The sequence below is a fragment of the Malaclemys terrapin genome, chromosome 5 (assembly GCF_027887155.1).
Source record: "Malaclemys terrapin pileata isolate rMalTer1 chromosome 5, rMalTer1.hap1, whole genome shotgun sequence".
Lineage (NCBI taxonomy): Eukaryota > Metazoa > Chordata > Testudines > Emydidae > Malaclemys > Malaclemys terrapin.
In genome coordinates, this window is record NC_071509.1 from 103,502,212 (window position 1) to 103,522,193 (window position 19,982).

A 19,982-nucleotide genomic window follows, 5' to 3' on the forward strand; every position below is an offset into this window, starting at 1 on the left:
ACGTATGGTAACCCTAAGATTCAGTCCTTACTAACTTCAATCTGAGTTTTGCCTGAGGAAAGACTAAGTAAAAAGAGAGTGAGGACTTTATTATTTGGCCCGTTATTGCTGGTCACAAAGTTATCTCCAATGATGCCATTTTACTGTATGACAGCTATTAATGAAGTAGATATCTATTAACAGAAAATAGCTTCCCCCTCTGTAAGCCATGTTTTTATTATAGGTGTGGCTGGCAGCACCATCTGCTATTAAGTATTAACGCTTCCAATTATAAGATCTTGTTTTCAGTTGCTTATAATTCTGCCAAACTTTAACCATTTGGGCTTAAATTTTCCATGCTGGGTGTCTGCCTCAAGCTGAATTATTTTGGAAAGTTTAAGCAAAATGGTTCAGCTATTTCTGGACATAAGATTAGGGGAAAATGCATTGTTTTGTCCATGTTAATGAATTGGTTGTAAGAATTATTTTTAGAAGTTGCTGTAGGAGTCTACATGCCTTGAAGCAGGGACTTGAAATTTGTCAAGGGGTGGCCTTAGTGTAAGTCACCCACATTTAGCTAAGTTATGACTAGGCTTGGCAGAATTCAGTTTTTATTTTATAATTTCAACAGATCATATCAATGTTTATTTGAAGCATTTTTTTATTTTTATCAATTTAAATTTTCATAGTCCTGGGAAATTATTTGTATGTGGGGGTCAGAGCAGAATAGTGTACAGTAAATAAGGCCTTGGGCCATACATTGAACAACAAGTAGTAAATAAAATATTAATTAGCTGTTTATTAAGTACAGTCCATCTGTGGAAAAAAATAGTATGTGATGATGTAATTAAAGACTGCATCACCATGCACATGGGGCTGAATTAAGGTTAAACAGACAACCTTAATTTGGGCATTTTTTAACATCTGAGTGCTTGACAATGCAACCTTCTTAACAGTGTTCTCTGTAGCATGGCAGTACAATCCAGTCAGCAAAGAATTCGCATTGACTTCAGTGGGAATTCAATACAAGGTGCAGCCATTTTGGACCCAAACATTTTTATTTTGCATAAAAAATTCCATTCATGATGTAGGAGGGATGCTGCTGTTGAAGCTGTCTGCATCAGCCCATAATATATTGAGCAAAACAAACTCTTTATAACTTTATGAAAGCTACAAGCATCCTGAAAGCACACTGGTCCAGCCCTTGGATATTTTAGCTAACACAAATGTGCTGTTTCATTGTAATCTGGATGGTGATATTACAATATTAATTACCAATGGCAGGCCTCTCCCATGATAAAATATTTTATCTTATTTAAATGTTCAAGCATGATTAGTGTTTTTGTATAGCAGCAGTGTGTGTGGCACTACCGTGTAGTCTATGCAAAAAAAAATATCTGTTTTTGAAACATGTCAAACGGCTATGCCAAAGAAGACACATCCATTATTCTTTGCTCCTGAACCTCTTTACTTATGTCTACAAAAAGGAAAAGCTGTGTTACAAAGAGGATTTGTGATTTTGTGCTAAGCTCAGAACTGATTTAGGCATATTTTACATGTGAAAGCATTTTGAGGCCTGGTCTACACTACGGGTTTAGGTCGACTTTAGCAGCGTTAAATCGAATTAAGCCTGGACACGTTCACACGACGAAGCCCTTTCTTTCGACTTAAAGGGCCCTTTAAACTGGTTTCTTTACACCACCTTCGACGAGGGGATTAGCGATAAAATTGGCCTTTGTGGGTCGGAATTGGGGTAGTGTGGACGGAATTCGACGTTATTGGCCTCCAGGAGCTATCCCACAGTGCTTCATTGTGACCGCTCTGGACAGCACTCTCAACTCAGATGCACTGACCAGGTAGACAGGAAAAGACCCGCGAACGTTTGAATTTCATTTCCTGTTTGCCCAGCGTGGAGAGCACAGGTAACCACGCAGAGCTCATCAGCACAGGTAACCGTGATGGAGTCCCAGGATCGCAAAAGAGCTCCAGCATGGACCGAACGGGAGGTACGGGATCTGCTCGCCATATGGGGAGATGAATCAGTGCTAGCTGAACTCCGTAGCAGTAAAAGAAATGGCAAAGTATTAGAAAAGGTCTCCAAGGCCATGAAGGACCGAGGCCATAACAGGGACACACAGCAGTGCCGCATGAAAATTAAGGAGCTACGGCAAGCCTACCACAAAGCCAGAGAAGCAAATGGAAGGTCCGGGGCAGAGCCGCAAACTTGCCGCTTCTACGCGGAGCTGCATGCCATTCTAGGGGGTGCAGCCACCACTACCCCAACCGTGTGCTATGACTCCGTCAATGGAGAAACACACAGGGAAGAGGGTTCGGGGAACGAGGAAGATGAGGATGGAGGTAATGGGTAGCTCACAGCAGCAAGGAAGCAGAGAAACCGGTTTCCCCAACAGCCAGGATATGTTTGTCACCCTGGACCTGGAACCAGTAACCCCCGAACTCACCCAAGACCCTGAGGGCACACAGGAGACCTCTGGTGAGTGTACCTTTGTAAATATTACACATGGTTTAAAAGCAAGCGTGTTTAATGATTAATGATTAATTTGCCCTGGCAATCGCGGCCAGTACAGCTACTGGAAAAGTCTGTTAACGTGTATGGGGATGGAGCGGAAATCCTCCAGGGACATCTCCAGAAAGCTCTCCCTCATGTACTCCCAAAGCCTTTGCAAAAGGTTTCTGGGGAGGGCTGCCTTATCCCGTCCGCCATGGTAGGACACTTTACCACACCAGGCCAGTAGCACGTAGTTTGGAATCATTGCATAACAAAGCATGGCAGCGTATGGTCCCGGTGTTTGCTGGCATGCAGACAACATCCATTCCTTATCTCTCTTTGTTATCCTCAGGAGAGTGATATAATTCATGGTCACCTGGTTGAAATGGGGTGATTTTATTAAGGGGACATTCAGAGGTGCCCGTTCCTGCTCTTCTGAACAGAAATGTTCCCCGCTGTTAACCACGTGGTGGGGGGAGGGGTGAAGTGATCATCCCAGAGAATCGGGTGTGTGTGTGGGGGGGTGGTTTACTTGGGTTTGTGCTGCATGTTAACCCGGAAACCGCAGCCCCTCCTTTTACATTGAAAACCCATTTTAAATGGCCAACCCAATTCTTCCTTGATATGGGAAATGAGGGCGCTGCTGTTTGAAACCATTCCCACATGTTAAGAAGGTTAAAAAAGCCAAAAGACTGTGGCTTACCATGGCTGCCTGCAAGCCGAAATCTGTTGCCTGGCACTGCGTGAGTGATCTCTTATACCAAACCGGCAGGCCCTCACTATAAGAGGAAAAATGCGACCTTGTAACGAAAGAGTGTACCCATTGTTCTCTAAAATGTGTCTTTTTTAACCACCTCTCCCTTTTCCTCCACCAGCTGCAAATGTTTCTCCTTCGCAGAGGCTAGTGAACATTAGAAAGAGAAAACGGAGGACGCGGGACGATATGTTCACGGAGCTCCAGATGTCCTCCCACGCTGATAGAGCACAGCAGAATGCGTGGAGGCAGTCAATGTCAGACATGAGAAAAGCACAATATGAACGAGAGAAGAGGTGGCGGGCTGAATGGCGGGATGAAAAGAGCAAGTGGTGGGCTGAAGATGATAGGTGGCGTCAGCTTGCAGACAGAAGGCAAGAGTCAATGCTCCGTCTGCTGGAGCATCAAACTGATATGCTCGAGCGTATGGTTGAGCTGCAGGAAAGGCAGCAGGAGCAGAGACCGCCGCTACAGCCCCTGTGTAACCAACAGCCCTCCTCCCCAAGTTCCATAGCCTCCTCACCCAGACGCCCAAGAACATGGTATGGCCTCCAGTCACTCCACCCCAGACGATTGCCCAAGCATCAGAAGGCTGGCCTTCAATAAGAGTTAAAGTTTTAAAATGCAGTGTGTCCTTTTCCATCCCTCCTCCCCCACCCATCCCAGGCTACCTTGGCAATTATCCCCCTACTTGTGTGAGGAATTAATAAAGAATGCATAAATGTGAAATAACAATGACTTTATTGCCTCTGCAAGCGGTGCTCGAAGTGGGGAGGCGAGGGTGGGGTGGTTGGTTTACAGGGAAGTAGAGTGAACCGGGTGGGGGGTGGAGGGGTTGGAGGGTTCATCAAGGAGAAACAAACAGAAGTTTCACACCGTAGCCTGGCCAGTCATAAAACTCGTTTTCAAAGCTTCTCTGATGCGCACCGCGCCCTGCTGTGCTCCTCTAACCGCCCTGGTGTATGGCTGCGCGTAATCAGCGGCCAGGCGAGTTGCCTCAACCTCCCACCCCGCCATAAATGTCTCCCCCTTACTCTCACAGATATTGTGGAGCGCACAGCAAGCAGCAAGAACAATGGGGATATTCTTTTCGCTGAGGTCTGAGCGAGTCAGTAAGCTGCTCCAGCGCGCTTTTAAACGTCCAAATGCACATTCCACCACCATTCGGCACTTGCTCAGCCTATAGTTGAACAGGTCCTGACTCCTGTCCAGGCTGCCTGTGTACGGCTTCATGAGCCATGGCATTAAGGGGTAGGCTGGGTCCCCAAGGATCCCGATAGGCATTTCGACATCCCCAACGGTTACTTTCTGGTCCGGGAAGAAAGTCCCTTCCTCCAGCTTTCGAAACAGACCAGAGTGCCTGAAGACACGAGCATCATGTACCTTTCCTGGCCATCCCACGTTGATGTTGGTGAAACGTCCCTTGTGATCCACCAGGGCTTGCAGCAGCATTGAAAAGTACCCCTTGCGGTTTATGTACTCGGTGGCTTGGTGCTCCGGTGCCAAGATAGGGATATGGGTTCTGTCTATGGCCCCACCACAGTTTGGGAATCCCATTTCAGCAAAACCATCCACTATTGCTGGTCCGGGGTTCTCCTTGGCATGTCCTGGCTCTGCATATATTCCAGGACAATGCGAGTGGTGTTCATAGTGCTCATAATTGCCGCGGTGATCTGAGCGGACTCCATGATCCCAGTGCTAGCTATGGCGCCTGGTCTGAAAAAAAGCAGGAAACTAGTATCTGACGGACCAGGAGAAGGAGGGAGGGCGGGAGGGAGGGAGGGCCGAGTGACGACATGGCGTACAGGTACAGGGAATTAAAATCAAGAAAGGTGGCTGTGCATCAGGGAGAAACACAAACAACTGTCACACAGAATGGTCCCCCCAAAGATTAAACTGAAAACCCTGGGTTTAGCAGGCCGTTGATTTCACGGAGGGAGGGGAAGCAAATTAATACAGAACAAATCTATTTTTTACATCTTAAGACGACGGTGCAGCATGACTGATAGCCCTCGGCATCTTCTGGGTGCTTGGCAGCAAATACTGGGCGCTTGGCAGTTAGTGTACTACGATGGCCTTCAGGCCTATTGCACGATCTGCTGCTCAGGGAAGACTCTGCTAATGTGCGATGATCCAACTTGTAATAGGACGGTTACCAGTCGTAATACACCATCTACTGCCAAAAGGCAAAAGGCAAGGGGCTGGTGGAATGAAGCCCTACGGCTGCCAGCCCCACAGCTGCCAGCATCCAGATCGCCGATGAAGGCTACCAGTCATGCTGCACCGTCTACCGCCAAAAGGCAGTTAGCTGCTGCTGCTGTGTAGCAATGCAGTCCCACGTCTGCCGGCACCCAGAGGACATATGGTGACGGTGAGCTGAGCGGGCTCCATGCTTGCCGTGGTATGTTGTCTGCACAGGTAACCCAAGTAAAAAGGCGCGAATCTATTGTCTGCCGTTGCTCTGACGGAGGGGGAGGGGCCTGACGACATGTACCCAGAACCTCCCGCGACACTGTTTTTGCATCATCCGGGCATTGGGATCTCAACCCAGAATTCCAATGGGCGGCGGAGACTGCGGGAACTGTGGGATAGCTACCTATAGTGCAATGCTCCGAAAGTCGATGCTAGCCTCGGTACTGTGGACGCAGTCCGCCGACTAGAGCACTTGGAGCATTTTATGTGGGGACACACACAATCGGCTGTATACAACCGATTTCTATAAAACCGGACACACACAATTGGCTGTATACAACCGATTTCTATAAAACCAGCTTCTATTAATTCGACCTAATTTCGTAGTGTAGACATACCCTGAGAGAGGTTTGACTGTGGAGTATAGGTGATAAACAGTCAGATGCTATCACCCTCTTGTCCTTAAATCACAAATAAAAATGAGAATATAGTAAATATGAAAAGGCTAGTTAAACAAGATCATAACTAATATTTGACATGCTGCTTGGTTTCTACCCGTCTTTCCCATCCAAAGATGTAATGGTACCTACGGGGAGGATCACTCTCATAAATTGTAATTTTTTTATTATAATTTTATTAAACAGCAAATAAAGACAGAATAAATTCTTTTATGATTAATCCTTGATCTAAAGAAGTTCTAACAATTCACTTTGCAACCCATCTATCTTTTATGAAATAAGTGTTTAACATACCATTCATTTTCAAATATTCAGTACAATTTTTTCAGTACATTTTTATTTCCCATTCTATAAATCATTCTTTCAGAACCCACTGCTAGAGCAAAGAGACTCATTTGGTTTCTTTGGAGGAGATACATCCTTCCAAAGGCACAATGTGGAGTATGTTTTGCCAATAAGAAAGATGTACTCAGCAATGTATTTTATGACAAAAAGATATGACGTGCGTGAGATGTCTTTTCAAAATACTTAAATGAAAGTTGCTGGTATTTTACTAACTAAACAGACCTTCTGAAAAAAATCAAGAGCTAGCAATTTTGTATGGTATCACATTGCCAGAATATATGGCTAGATTCAGGCAACTCTCTCATCAAATTTATACACCTTTCCGAAGTCAGTTGAAATTGTCAAAGTAAGAAGTGTAGGATCAGATAGTCTGCTATGTCCTTTTCTAATTTCCATTTCTTAAATTTAATTATCACTTTTTAAAAGGAATCCCAAGGAATCTATGAAATATTTTGAATAATTGAAGTTTTAGCTTTTTGATTGCACTATAATTATCCCACATTTAGTACTGGCAATCCAAAGCATTCAAAAATCAAGTCAAGCCTCCCCAAAATTATGAGACTGACTTTAAAAAAGTCACAAGATTTAATATAATTTTGGTTCTTTTTATTTGCCTTCTGTTTTTTCAGCCTTTAGGGTTCACATGTTCAAGCTTTTCTCTATAACCATGAAGGATAAAAACAATGACAAATATAAACTGAGATTCTCCTGACTCCAATGCGTTCTTAGTCAGACGTAATGTTAGTTTATAAGTAAATTCTACTCCCAATGCACAGCTTGAATAACTAAGCTGTTCAGTAGGGAGATTCAGATCAGGAAGGTGAAGACACAGTCCTACTCCCACTTGCAAACCAGGGACTGAGCTGCTCTTCAGATCCTGGTGCCGGCTAACAACACAAGCATGCACCCAAGGTTCCAGGAAGGCTTGTACAGCCTGTGCCCGGGTCCTTGCCACTGAAGCTTCACTGCTATTTTTAGTTGTGCTCGCTAGATTAAAGTTAGCTCGGATATGCCTACCCAAGCTCCAATCATGCCTCCAACTGCAGTTTAGACAAACCCTCGGTGTACCGCTTTTTGTTTCAAGGAACTTAAAAGCTTCACTAGCAAACAGGATGAACAAGTGTAACCTAGAGCAGAATTTGACTCAGAGCATCCCTAATCCTGAACTAATTGGCTAACAGTGTACAATATCTGCTTATGGCATGGATAAAGCAAGCATGTTCCTGGTGTCCTAAATTACAAATTGTAGCTTCTTAACTACGTTACCAATAGTAGTCATTTGCTAGCATGGATCCAGTCCTGAACTTAGTTAGGCAAAACTTCGAATGACTTTAACAACAGTTTAAATGTGTAAGGACTACAGAATCAGACCCTAAATTATTAACAGTTAGCCTAACCATGACTATTATTACTCATGCAAGCTCCTGTTTTACAATACCCATCTCACTAACATATTCTAGCTTTTCAGAGCCAGGCTGTGGTCCTAACACTATTTGCAGAGGGGAGAGTACATCTCCAGTTTCATAGTATAATCCATGGTTATGTTTTTCTAGGATAACATGAAATAGGGACAGTACATCTCCTTCTTCCCTTTTGTGCCACCCACTCCCTCCATAGTATGGGCATGCTTTAGAGTGAAAACACTCTATGAAGTCACTTAATCCTAATGAGATACAGCAGGAACTTTCAGAAGCAATAATAATATGTTCCTGGTAAGTCTGTGATTAATTTACACACAAGGAAGTTTCAGAAAATAAACAAATAAAAACTATCCTACTTCATAACCATATTTTTGTACACAAAATTCATCATCTTTGATACAGGTAATAAATAAAAAAGAGACATTAAAGCCCTCTTTTCTCCAGAAAAAGATGCTTAAGAAGTCTCTTCATCTCATGATTTGCATGCATAACACTATCACATTAGCATGCGCTGCTTTGTTGCCTGAACACTCAAGTCTGCTCCTGAAGCTAAATTTTCCCTCTAGATGGACATATTGTTACTGCTATGCACTAAGCTAGAAACATCATACTTAGCAGTGACAAGCTGGGCATTCGGCTGTTGGTTCCTCTACTTCTCAAATGTAATGTGATGAGCTGCTGCCCTCCTCCACACCAACCATACGTTTTAACCTTCAAACCTGCCCGAGTGTGACTGACAATTGAAATGTGTGACAAATGACTGAAACGTGGGACACCTGTGCTTTATTGCTCATTGTGTCATCACTGACAGATAATGTTTAACTATAAAACTTGTTCCTGAGTTAGTTTACACAATGAAAACACAAAATTAACCAATTATAAAAAAGAAAACTAGAGAAACAGAAATTGCATTATCTGCAGCCATAAGGATCCCTCACATAGGTTGAGAGCAGGGACTTTAGATCCTGAGTAACGACTTCTGTAATTTGAGATTAAAAAACCAACTGCCGTCTTCTTTGGACCAGCTAAGAAGGGGAGAAGTGACAAGTGTATACAGTAGAACCTCAGAGTTATGAAGACCAGAGTTATGAACACCAGAGTTATGAACTGACCAGTCAACCAGATGCCTCATTTGGAACCAGAAGTATGCATTCAGGCAGCAGTAGAGGCAAAAACATAAAATAAAAAAGGCCAAATACCGTACAATATTGTGTAAAATGTAAACTACTAAAAAATAAAGGGAAAGCAGCATCTTTCTTCTGCATAGTAAAGTTTCAAAGATGTATTAAGTCAATGTTTGGGTGTAAATTTTTGAAAGAACAACCATAATGTTTTGTTCAGAGTTATGAACATTCAGAGTTACGAACAATCTCCATTCCTGAGGTTGTATATGTGTGCCTGAGAAGGGACTGTGGTCTACCAGTTACAGTCAGAATAGCTAAGTACATCAGTAAATCAATCTAAAAGCAGCATAGATGAGGCTTGAATCTGCTGTATAAAAGACCTAGTTTCTATTCCCAGTTCTGTCAAAAGTAACCTTCTGCAACCTCTTAGTTAACATTTTTATAGTGGAGGGAATGATACTAGCTTTGCTCCTAGGACAGCAGTGCTGAGGCCTTGCCCAACAGTAAATGTTTTGAAGTGCTCAGAAATATAAATACCTGTCAGTAGAAGAGATGAACTTAAACTCACAGCCTCTTGGCTCAGTGCACATTCCCCTAAATCCAAATGTATAACATGAGGATTTCTCTCTCTCTCATCTGTAAAATATCACCTGGCTTGCTGGAACAGAGAGAGGCTCACTCACTTGAAATGCACTCACATAGCCTAGGACAGCTGAGCAGTCTGATCCCAACCCACAGTATAACACTGGTCCATTCTGAAGTAATCTCATCCAGAGTGGATATAATGAATCATTGTTAGTGGAAGTGCTGGTTCATGGCTGTGAAGACAACAGTCAGACCATGTCAGCAGAGGTAAGATACACTAAGATATTCAAAGGAAGACATCACTCCATTCCAGTCCCCTCCTCACAAATCTTTAAGTCATTTTTTACCATCCCCGTTTGCTTAGGTACAAATAAGCTCAGTGGAAAGAACAAGTAATATGCTTCATAGGAAAAATAAGTTTACAGCTAGACAGATTCTGATCTCAGGGCCAGATCTGTGCAGACACAGCACAAGGGAAACAGCCTATACAGAGAAGCAACATGGTAAGGGGTGGGCAGAGGAGAACATTAAACTCCCTTGCACTCCTCCCCCTGATCTGAGCTGTGATTGTCAAAGGAGTCTCAGGGAATTAGGTGCACAACTACCATTGCATTTCAGTGGGAGATAGGTGCCTAACTCCCTTAAGGTTTCTTTGAAAAATGGAATCCACAACTCATAGTATTTTTGCCTGTGTGTTCCTTGACAAGACCATTAGTACCTTGTGAAATCAAGATCATAATCCAAATGTTACTCTAGTGCAAATTTGGAAAAAATACTTTCCAATGACACATGGCACAGCCTTAGTCTAGAAAAGGTGTGTGCCTAAACATTCAGAATGCCCAAGTGATATATGCAATAGAATAAGTGTCTGACCAGTAGCTAACCAGTTTGTCACCATTAAATTACTTAATGATCAAGGATCACACTACCAGTATAATCCCTTCCTTCTTTTACAATGTTTTATCAATACTTGTCTCCATCATTTTGTCTTGTTTACAAAACTATGATGAATAGAACCAGAACCCTGGATATATGAATGTATAGTATACATCATGTAGCAGCCCAGCACTTGTCAGTACATAACTTGGATAGATAACTGGGCTGGGAATCAAGAAACCTGGGTTTTATTCCCGGTGCAGCCACTCACTTGCTGTATAACCTTGGGCAAGTCACTTTAGTCCTCTTTGCCTGTTTCCCCTTCCATCCTTTATCTGTCATGTTGACTTAGATGGTAAACTCTGCAAGGAGGGGACTGTCTCTTATTCTATGTTTGTACAGCTACAGCGCGTACCAGGACACCTTATCTCAGTTAATCAGTATACTTATTCACATTGACTTCATTAATATGTGCTACATTTTTTTAGCATTTAAAATCCTACTTAAAACAGAATCCCAGAGGAAACGACCTGACTATCTAGCAGAAACCCTCTCTAACATGCTATGTTAGTTTGGAATCAGACTGCAGAGTTGGGCATTCAGTAGAGATAACAGAAGTTACATATCCTTTCCCCTCTATACCCTGTTGCTTCAGCATGTCCTATTACGTTGATTGGGGAGTACTAGTATCAGCCAAGTGGACTGTCACTTCTAGGATAGGAATGCAAGAGCTGTATTCTGATAAGTAATTCCAACAGGTGGAGCTCATCCCAGATACAAAAGCCTTGAGCTGAGTAAACTGGACTCAGGTATTAGTCCATGTTGGTGTAATATTCATTTCTTAAGGAAGGGAGTATGTCAGTGGCTCTGTGACACCATTTATATTATCAGTAAAGAGATCAAGAAATGTAAGTCTCTTGATGTCTGGGCCACTGGCTACAAAGCATAATACAGTGTAAAACTCCTACCCAGGGATGGTAGAATGTACATATATTTGTGATTATCACATTCTAAGTGCTACTCTAATTGTTGTATTTTAAAATTGTCCCCAGTGTGATTTTAATTAAGCACGTTTACAAACACAGAACACATTCTGTAATAATATATAACTCAAAAAGTGTTCATTTGCTTAGTAATGAAAACATTTAATTAAGAATTAATTTGACCTGAAATTGTAAGATATTCAGGTAATCCTTGGAGACCAAAATATTGAAGTGTCAACCAAAACTATGACATATTAAAGGACTGAACAATTCCTAGGCACCACACACAAAAACTGGGCAAGCCAGTCCCTTCCTATTCCTCTTTCTCTAGCTAGCCATTGTATTGATTTTGTAAAACAGACAAAAAAATTAACATCTTTACAAAAGTAAATGTATTTTTGTTGCAGGTAAGTCCTCCTAACTATTAACCATCATGATGTTTTCAGAAGGTGTCAAAACTTGAAATAAACTTACAAGATGCAGTTCAAAAGTTTGTCCCTCTGCACAATTCTTTCAGTTTTCTATTTTTGGGGTGTGATTCTATTAATGTAGATTATGAACATATTTTTCACCATATGAAAATGTAAAAATACTTTTGTACCTGTGTGGAAATAATAGTTTTTTACCACTGGGACAAGAGAACTTCATTAACTCCCAAAACTTTGACTAAGCCAACAATTGGATTTTCTCAGAAAACTATTTTACTAGGCACAAAACATCATATAGCTGTATGTTATATAATTGCTGTCAATGTAAATTAAGTTTAGCCAGTAGGATATTAAAACATCCTCTCTTAGGAAATGTCTTGGATTTTGAGTAACCTTACTAATAAGTTTGGTAAAATATTTCCATCCTGGCTTTTGCAGAAGGAATCTGCGCTGTGTCACATCTAACATAAATTTAATTTTAAAAGTTTTGTGTGAATAACAGTCGATTTGATAGAATAAAGATTGCCCGAGAAAACCTGCTCTTGGTAGGATATATAAACAAACTGATAAACCATCGCATTCCTCTCCTGTTTGCACCCAACAAAATCCTTTGCAATATTTCATCTGCATCTGCTGGGTCTAGCTCTAGATAAACGCTAGTAAGGGATAGGCAGGGTAGGAGCTCAAATACTGTCTATCCGGGGCAGTTTGGTGGAGTGCGCAGGAGAGACACCAGGGGGCACTGCTGACCCTCGGTCTCTGAGCTCCATCCTTGGGCCTCCTGCCTACCATGAGAATCTTCGGGGATATGGGGAGGGTCTTCTTCCTTCTGCACGAGAAACAAACTGAAAGATTGTGTTGCAAATCCAGGCCACTCCACCCAGCCTAAAGAAAGGAGAAAGCATCTATCTACTGTATCTAGATCCAGGCTGTCCCCTTTCCTCTGGGTTTTTTCCTCCCCTCTGTCTTGCTTCAAATCCAGATGTAACTCCGGAAATGAATGGAAGTCTATTTTTCCTCCAACTCAAAGAGACACAGTCTAGCATTGCATTTAATTTCCCGGACCCCTCTGCAAGTGGTCCAGGCACCTGCTCTGCCTGTGTAATTTTACTGACGCAGCATCCTTCACTTTCCCAGTCCCTTGCCCAGAATAATAAAGCAAACTCGGGGGGTGGGGGATTTATAACCCCATCATCACGGCTTTATTGAAAGCATCCACCCCAAGGCTAGGTACCTGTACCTCCTCCCCCATCCGCTCTGCATTACTGACCCGCTTGTATTTCTAAACGGAGATCATCGCCCCAGCATCTCCTCGGAGTGGCTCCAAGGGAACTGGCCCGCGCTGTCCCCCTGGAGAGACACAGTCAGGCGGGTGCCTGAGCGGGATAGGAGAGCCGGGGGGTGCCCGGTTTGGCGGGGCTGCCAGAGCCACAGCGTCTTGCTCACCTGCCTCGCAGCCGGGGCGCGCTGGCGTGACAAGCGCTAACTTTGTGGCTGTACAATCGGAGCCTTTCCCCGACCCCCCGCACATCTCCTCTCCAGGCGCCGCCAGGGCACCAGCAGGAAGGGGGCCACCCCCCAGCCAGCGCCGGTACTTACATGCTGCTGACCAGTGGAAGGGGCGGGTAGTAGCCGTAGGGGTCCCGCTGGGTTTTCACTGCTCTCTGCTGCTGCTGCTGCGAGGGCTCCAGCCCCCCATTAACGCCTCTCCAGCCCCGCCGCCGGCGCTGCTGCTCCTCTTCCTCTCCCCCGTCCTCCTCCTCCTGCTGCTGCTGGGGGAAGGTCACTCTCCCCTGCTCCTTACATCGCCTGCCCTTGCTGGACATGCTCAGGTTCTTCTCAGGATGCTGCTGCCGGCCAACCTCGGCTAGCAGCCTGTGCTGGGGAAGCGAGGAGGAGGAGGAGGAGGAAAGCCCTGCCCAGCAAGGGACAGAGCAGCTGGAAGGGACAAAACCCTCACCATAAAAGAATATCCCTTCCCCTCCCAGGCTGCTGCTGCTTGTCAGGAAGGAAAGACAATGTGCAGCCTGATAGGCAGAGCTGGGGAGTAGGTCTGAGTGAGGAGCTGATGAGGAGAAAGCACTCCAGGTCTGCCCCTCTCCTCTCCCTTTTCATCATCACTTTGCTAGGACAGACAGCATCATCACTCCGAGAGAGAATCGATCATCTACCAAAGCAGGCAGTGAGGAGAGGAGGGGACTCCACTCCAACCTGCACATGAGCAGGGAAATAACAGCTTCCCTCTCCCGCCCCAAATCAGCGCATGTCTCAAACAAAGCTGGGGCATTTAAGAATAGTTCCTATTGAAGAAAGGACAGACAAGGCAACTTTGCTACGGGGCAGTTATAAGGATTCCCAGACACAAATGAAGCCCACACTAAGCAGCCTTTATGTGCATTTTATCGATGTAAATAGTTTTTCTCCCAGGCATAACTTCTAAGTAGGGTTATATGTACAGTAATATTAACACGGACATGGTGCTTTCAAGAATATTCAAAAAGACACAAATTGTATATTTTATATGCATAGCAGCATGAAGCGGTGCATGGCCCCAAACAGTGTGATTTCCACAAAAACGTCCAAGAAACAAATTAAAAAGCAATCAATTGACTGATACAATCATATAAGTCTCATAACGAATTACATTTCTGAGCAGTCTCTCTCTCCCCCCCCCCCCCAGCCCAGGAAAATGGTTTAAATAAGGTTCCCGACACGTGAAAATAAGAAGAGTTCAACATTTTCATTGGCTTGCCTATGACAAAAATGCAATGACAATCTAGATTTCCAAATTATTTTTAAGTGACAAGTATAAAGAAATAAAATGTGAGCATTAAGACACTTATTATGCCTCTTACTGGTAACTGAAGCTAATTATACTCATTTGTATAGAGCTCAATCACAAAGATTCTTGTTGTAAAAAGGAGAATACAAAAGTTACTTCTTCTTTTGTTCCTATGAGAGTTTCAGGTAATTATATTATGAGGCAAATTATGCCCTCATAACTGTGCAACCCCGTTAGAGTCAGTAGGGTTGCACTGAGGGAGAATTTAACTTCATCTGTTTTCATAAGGAGTCTGTACAGCAATCAATTTGTTAGTTTATTCATTACAGTATAGCTATTCTCTTTCTATCTCCACATTGCAGACTGCAACCAGGTTTTTTTCTTGCTTTGAACTTAAAGGCTTAATGTAGCAGCCACTACGCAGTGGAGCAAGAAAGACTGAAGTCCAGATCCTACTGCCACTGAAGCTAATGGGAGTTTCACTATCTATTTCAATGGGAGAAGAATCCATCCTGAAATACTATTCCCTCCTTAGAGAGAGATAACTATTGAGCAACACAAGACACTCACCTCTGCTACGGCTGAGTGTACAAGTCTCCTCAGTACGCCTAGAGAACAGGTTTGCAATACCCTACTTCTTTCTTTTCTGATGCACAACTAGTTTTCAATATGAGCTGAGATTCTGCATTGTGTATTTTCACCACACATAAGTTTGTATTGTTGCATGTGTAAGAAGAATCTTGAAGAGATGCATAACCTCATTCCAGTTCTGCTAAAATTTTGGCATTTGGAAAATGAATCAGTTTGTCTTTGTCAGTTTAATCCATTAAAAAAAAATATCAGTGGGCCATTTTCTGTCCATTTACACCATGTCTAACCCTCTTTGTCTTCAATAGGATTATATAGGTTGTAGGGCAGAATGGGCCCAGTTTTAGATATTTATAAGCACTCATCATCATACTAAGTGCTAACCACAGCAATTTAGAATCACATAGGATTATCCATACAAGACAGACATCAAGATGTTAAACCTAATTCTTCTACACTGTATTAGAGCCCAGTCAGCCGACGCATTCTGCTAGCACTGACTCCTGCAGAGTCTCATTGACCTAAAACGATAATACTCATTTTGCACTCAGGAAAGGATATATGGGATGACCTGGGTAATTATAGTCCTGACATTGATCCTGGACAAGATAATGAGTGGCTCATATGGGACTTGATTAATAAAGAATGAAATGAGGGTAACATAATTAATGGACAGTACTGTGTTTACAATGGCACCAATGGCGCCAGGCCCACACTTGGAAGGGGCCCTTTATGATTGCCAGGCAGGAGTGCTGGAATCTCCCTAGAAGTGGGGGAGCCACTGGCGCAGACTGTGGCCCTGCCCTTTGCTCTGCCCATGCTCCACCGTGTGGCCCCGCCCCACCCTATTGCCCTGCCTCTTCACTCGTGGCTCTGCTCCTGCTCGGCTTCTCCCCTCTCAACTTTTCTCCCCAAAGACCATGCCCACCATTCGCTCCTCCAGCCCCTCCCCCTGTCGCTCGCCTTTGGCATCTTGTGCTTTATCTGTTAGGACACTGATCCATAAGCATTCAAGATCATTTTCTTCACAGTTAGTGTCTTGGAAACAGGTAATGCCATTTTTGACAGAATGCTACTGCCACGCCCTCTCCCCTTTTGCTAATTCAGTCCTTCCTAAATAGGTTATAAGCATTGATTTTAACATTCCAATTATGTGAATCATCCCACCAGGTTTCAATAATACCAACTAGATTGAATTTTTGCTCATAAACGAGCAATTTCAATTCCTCTTATTTGTTTCCCAGGCTCATAGCGTTGGTGTATAGGCAATTCAAGAATTTCTTCTCTTCGTGTCCATTGGTTCCTTGATTAATGTTGTTCTCAACATCTCTATTTTCTCATGAGCGCTCATAGCTTCCCTCTTTTTACCCGCCCCCTTTTGATATTAGTTGTGTGTGTAGAATGGTCTCTCTTCTACTGAGGTGAAGGCCATCCAACTATACACCTCCCTCTCCCCATGGAAGGTGAGCTAATGTTCCACAAAATCAAAACCCTCCACCCTGCATCTAGCCAGCACTTCATTTCCAGTCACTTATCTAGCCAGCAGTTCAACATTGCCTAATATAAAATATAGAAGGCTCTACTATTTCCAAGAGAAATGAATACTTTTTGTATGTAGTAGAACAAAAATGACAGTTGAAAGTGTGGAGCACAGATATTTAATTTATACATCTATTCTGGGATACTTAGAAGCTTATTAACATTTGAATGGATACAAATTCTAATACACCTCTACCCCGACATAATGTGACTCAATATAACATGAATTCGGATATAAGGAGGTAAAACAGTGCTCCGGGGGGCGGGGCTACACACTCCGGTGGATCAAAGCAAGTTCAATATAACGCGGTTTCACCTATAACGCGGTAAGATTTTTTGGCTCCCAAGGACAGCGTTATATCGGGGTAGAAGTGTATGTATTATTGGAAGACTGTTTACTGGCTACATTGAATTTTACTTATGTATCCTGAGAAAACTGGTTATAACCATTTGAAATCAGGTCCCCTAAGTAATTAATACCATAACCTTATCTTGGGAGACAAGCCATATTAAAAGTGTCTTGTCAATCTTTAAGCATGGATTATATCATAAAGAAACTACTGATAAAGTGCTTTGAGAATGAAGTAAACACATCTATAGATAACAGGAAGCTTCTATAGCGACAAGAATATTAGGATGAAAATTTAAGTTTGTGGGGAGATATATTGTTATTAAAAGACCTAAAGAATGAGCGGTGATTTGATTTAAAAAAAATCAGTACCACCATTTCCCCCACTCCCATCACCCTATTAGAGCATTATTTCTTTCATAAGGAGTGGCATATGCTATCTTTCAATAATGAGAATCCTAACTTTAACCCTATCCTTGAGAATCAATATTTAACTCATATACACTTGTTTTCACACACAAAACTTCACAGGAGAGACAATGCCCAATAGCAATGCCCTTAGCCATTAAAAACTTCCATGAGTGAAGAATGAGGGTCCATAGTGTTTTTAAATAAAAGTGAGGTGGAAACTGAAGCAATAGCACTTAATGTGGATTCCTGCCAAAATGCACCTATCTCCAAGTCCTACCCCCAGTGCACAACTTCAACAGCCAGGCTATATGTTGATCTCCTCAGCCATAGGCTAGGTGGGGAGGAATTCCTCCTCCCATACTGCAATGTGGCAAAAGAGCCACTCAGCTGCCATTACTGCAGCTTCAGGGCTGGGAGAATGGTCACATAGCAGTGGATCCATTTCCCCTGCTCCTCCAGCAAACTTTCCACTGTACAGTAGTGTACTAGGAGCCTCTGGAGAACTTGGCTCAATAGCACACAGGGGAGGCACATCCTCTTTGTGGGCTCCTCACATTTTCCTACTCTGGTGCAGCAGAACCACCCCTTGTGGCAGGTGAGTCTCAGAGGGTTATCCAATATGAATTCTTGCTGGTCAGGCTGATGGGCCCACAACCTCAGCTGTTTTTCAGCTATGTAACAATGAAATTTTATGTAACTAAACATGACACACTAGGTTACATTTAATCACATGGAGCAGCAATAAAAATTCTCTTAGAAACATCCTAAGGAAATTAGCTATTAAATTACTAACAATACAAATTTTATTTCGATTTTGTTTGTATGCAATTTCTTGCACCTTGAGAGCCGTCATTAGTAATTCTTGTGATAGTCTTATTTTTAATTTTTTTTTTAATTGTAAATCCTCAGTTTCCCTCACAATTTGTGGAGTTCTACTAAATCAGATTATTGATTTCACAAATTATGGGGGGGGAGGAACAATTGGAGGGGACAAGTTACCCAGACAAACCCCAGGCTTTCAAGTCTGATTTCATGAGGCATCATGGTATAAAATAGAGGAAATTGTTTGTCAAAGGAGTGGGAGGGGCATGGCTTTCCAGTCCCACAGATCTGCAAATAAGTACCGCAGAGCCAGCTGTACAAAGGGCCAGAACATCTGTAACGGGGACCTGCCCTTGTATACTGCATTCTTTCCTGGCAACATGATCCCTTTAGGAACCTTGCTTCCACTAGCTGCCTTCTCTGTACCTTCACCCATACCTCTCTGCGTGATGGCGGAGAAAAATGCAGAGAGAGTTTTCATAAAACTTTCTGGGTCAGGCTGCCATGATTGCACTCATTCCAGATGTTTAGGAAGAAGATAATGTCACATAAATCAGCTATATCCCTTTATCTGCCTCGTCTTACTACCCCAATCCACAAAGCCCAAATAAATACTGCTAATGTTGAGGGGTCTCTACAGATTTGGACTAAGTGCTGCTGATTATGCTTTTCTTCATCCTGCCTTCCCTATTTTACTTGTTAACTAGCCAATTGAGGCTTGCATTTCAACTCTCCTTTCCAAAGTGAGGAGAAAATCCTTTTGGAGAAGTAGCTGAGATGTCAATTAAAAATTCAATTGTGTAGCTCAAAATCCTTGTATTGTTTTAGTTTCAGAAATATTTTGTACTTCTAACCAATATTTTCAGATTTTTTAGAAGCAATATATAGGATCTATGTAGAGATGTACTTCTAATCTGCACGAGTAATATATATAGATAATCTACAGTAATCTGAAGGAACAGAAAGAACAGGAAGATTAGAGCTAGGCTATGAGCTCATCTGTCTTCTTGTATCTCAGCTGCCACCATGGTATGTGAATAGTCATCAGTTCAAATACAGCCCAAGGGTAAAGTTTTCAAAACTACTTAAGTGTCTTACATTAACAAAAGTGACTCAGGCTCCAAAGGGCCAGATTTGCAAAGATACTTAGATGTCTAAAGAGACAGTTACATGCTTTTGAGAATTCCAGTGGGTGCCAAACTCTCACTGAAATCAAACCTTTGAAAATCTGGCCCTAAATATCACTTTTGAAGATGTGCTCCAAAGTCACTTATGAAGTTTAACCCCAAGTCAATAATATTCCAGAGGCATTACTCCTCTTATTTAGTGACATCATTGCAGTTCTTAGTGAACAGATGTCCACATGAAAGCTACAGCAAAGAGACCAAAGAATGAAGAGCGGGTCCTTCCAGAAATGGTTTGAGATATATTGGTAGAACAGCATGGAGAAGTTTGTGCTGCTACTGTCTTAGCTCAGGGAGGACCTATGTCTCCAGGGCTGTCAGTTTGGTACTTTTTCCATGAGCACTAAACAAATAGACTGTATAGTATTTTGAAATGACACGATTTTAGTTTAGAAACCCCCTACTTGGTAATCATTTAGATAGGAGTAAAAGA

The 19,982-nt window shown here is 42.8% G+C and overlaps 1 protein-coding gene across 1 annotated transcript in view; it reads right to left on the reverse strand.

Annotated features, from left to right (window-relative positions):
- Nucleotides 1-13,800, reverse strand: part of TRPC3 (transient receptor potential cation channel subfamily C member 3) — a 61,873-nt gene extending 48,073 nt beyond the window's left edge. Inside the window, exon 1 of the mRNA XM_054028908.1 lies at nucleotides 13,474-13,800. Coding sequence (XP_053884883.1) covers nucleotides 13,474-13,700 — 227 coding nt within the window. The 5' untranslated portion in view covers nucleotides 13,701-13,800. The remainder of the gene's footprint in view (nucleotides 1-13,473) is intronic.
- Between the last annotated feature and the right edge of the window lie 6,182 nt (nucleotides 13,801-19,982).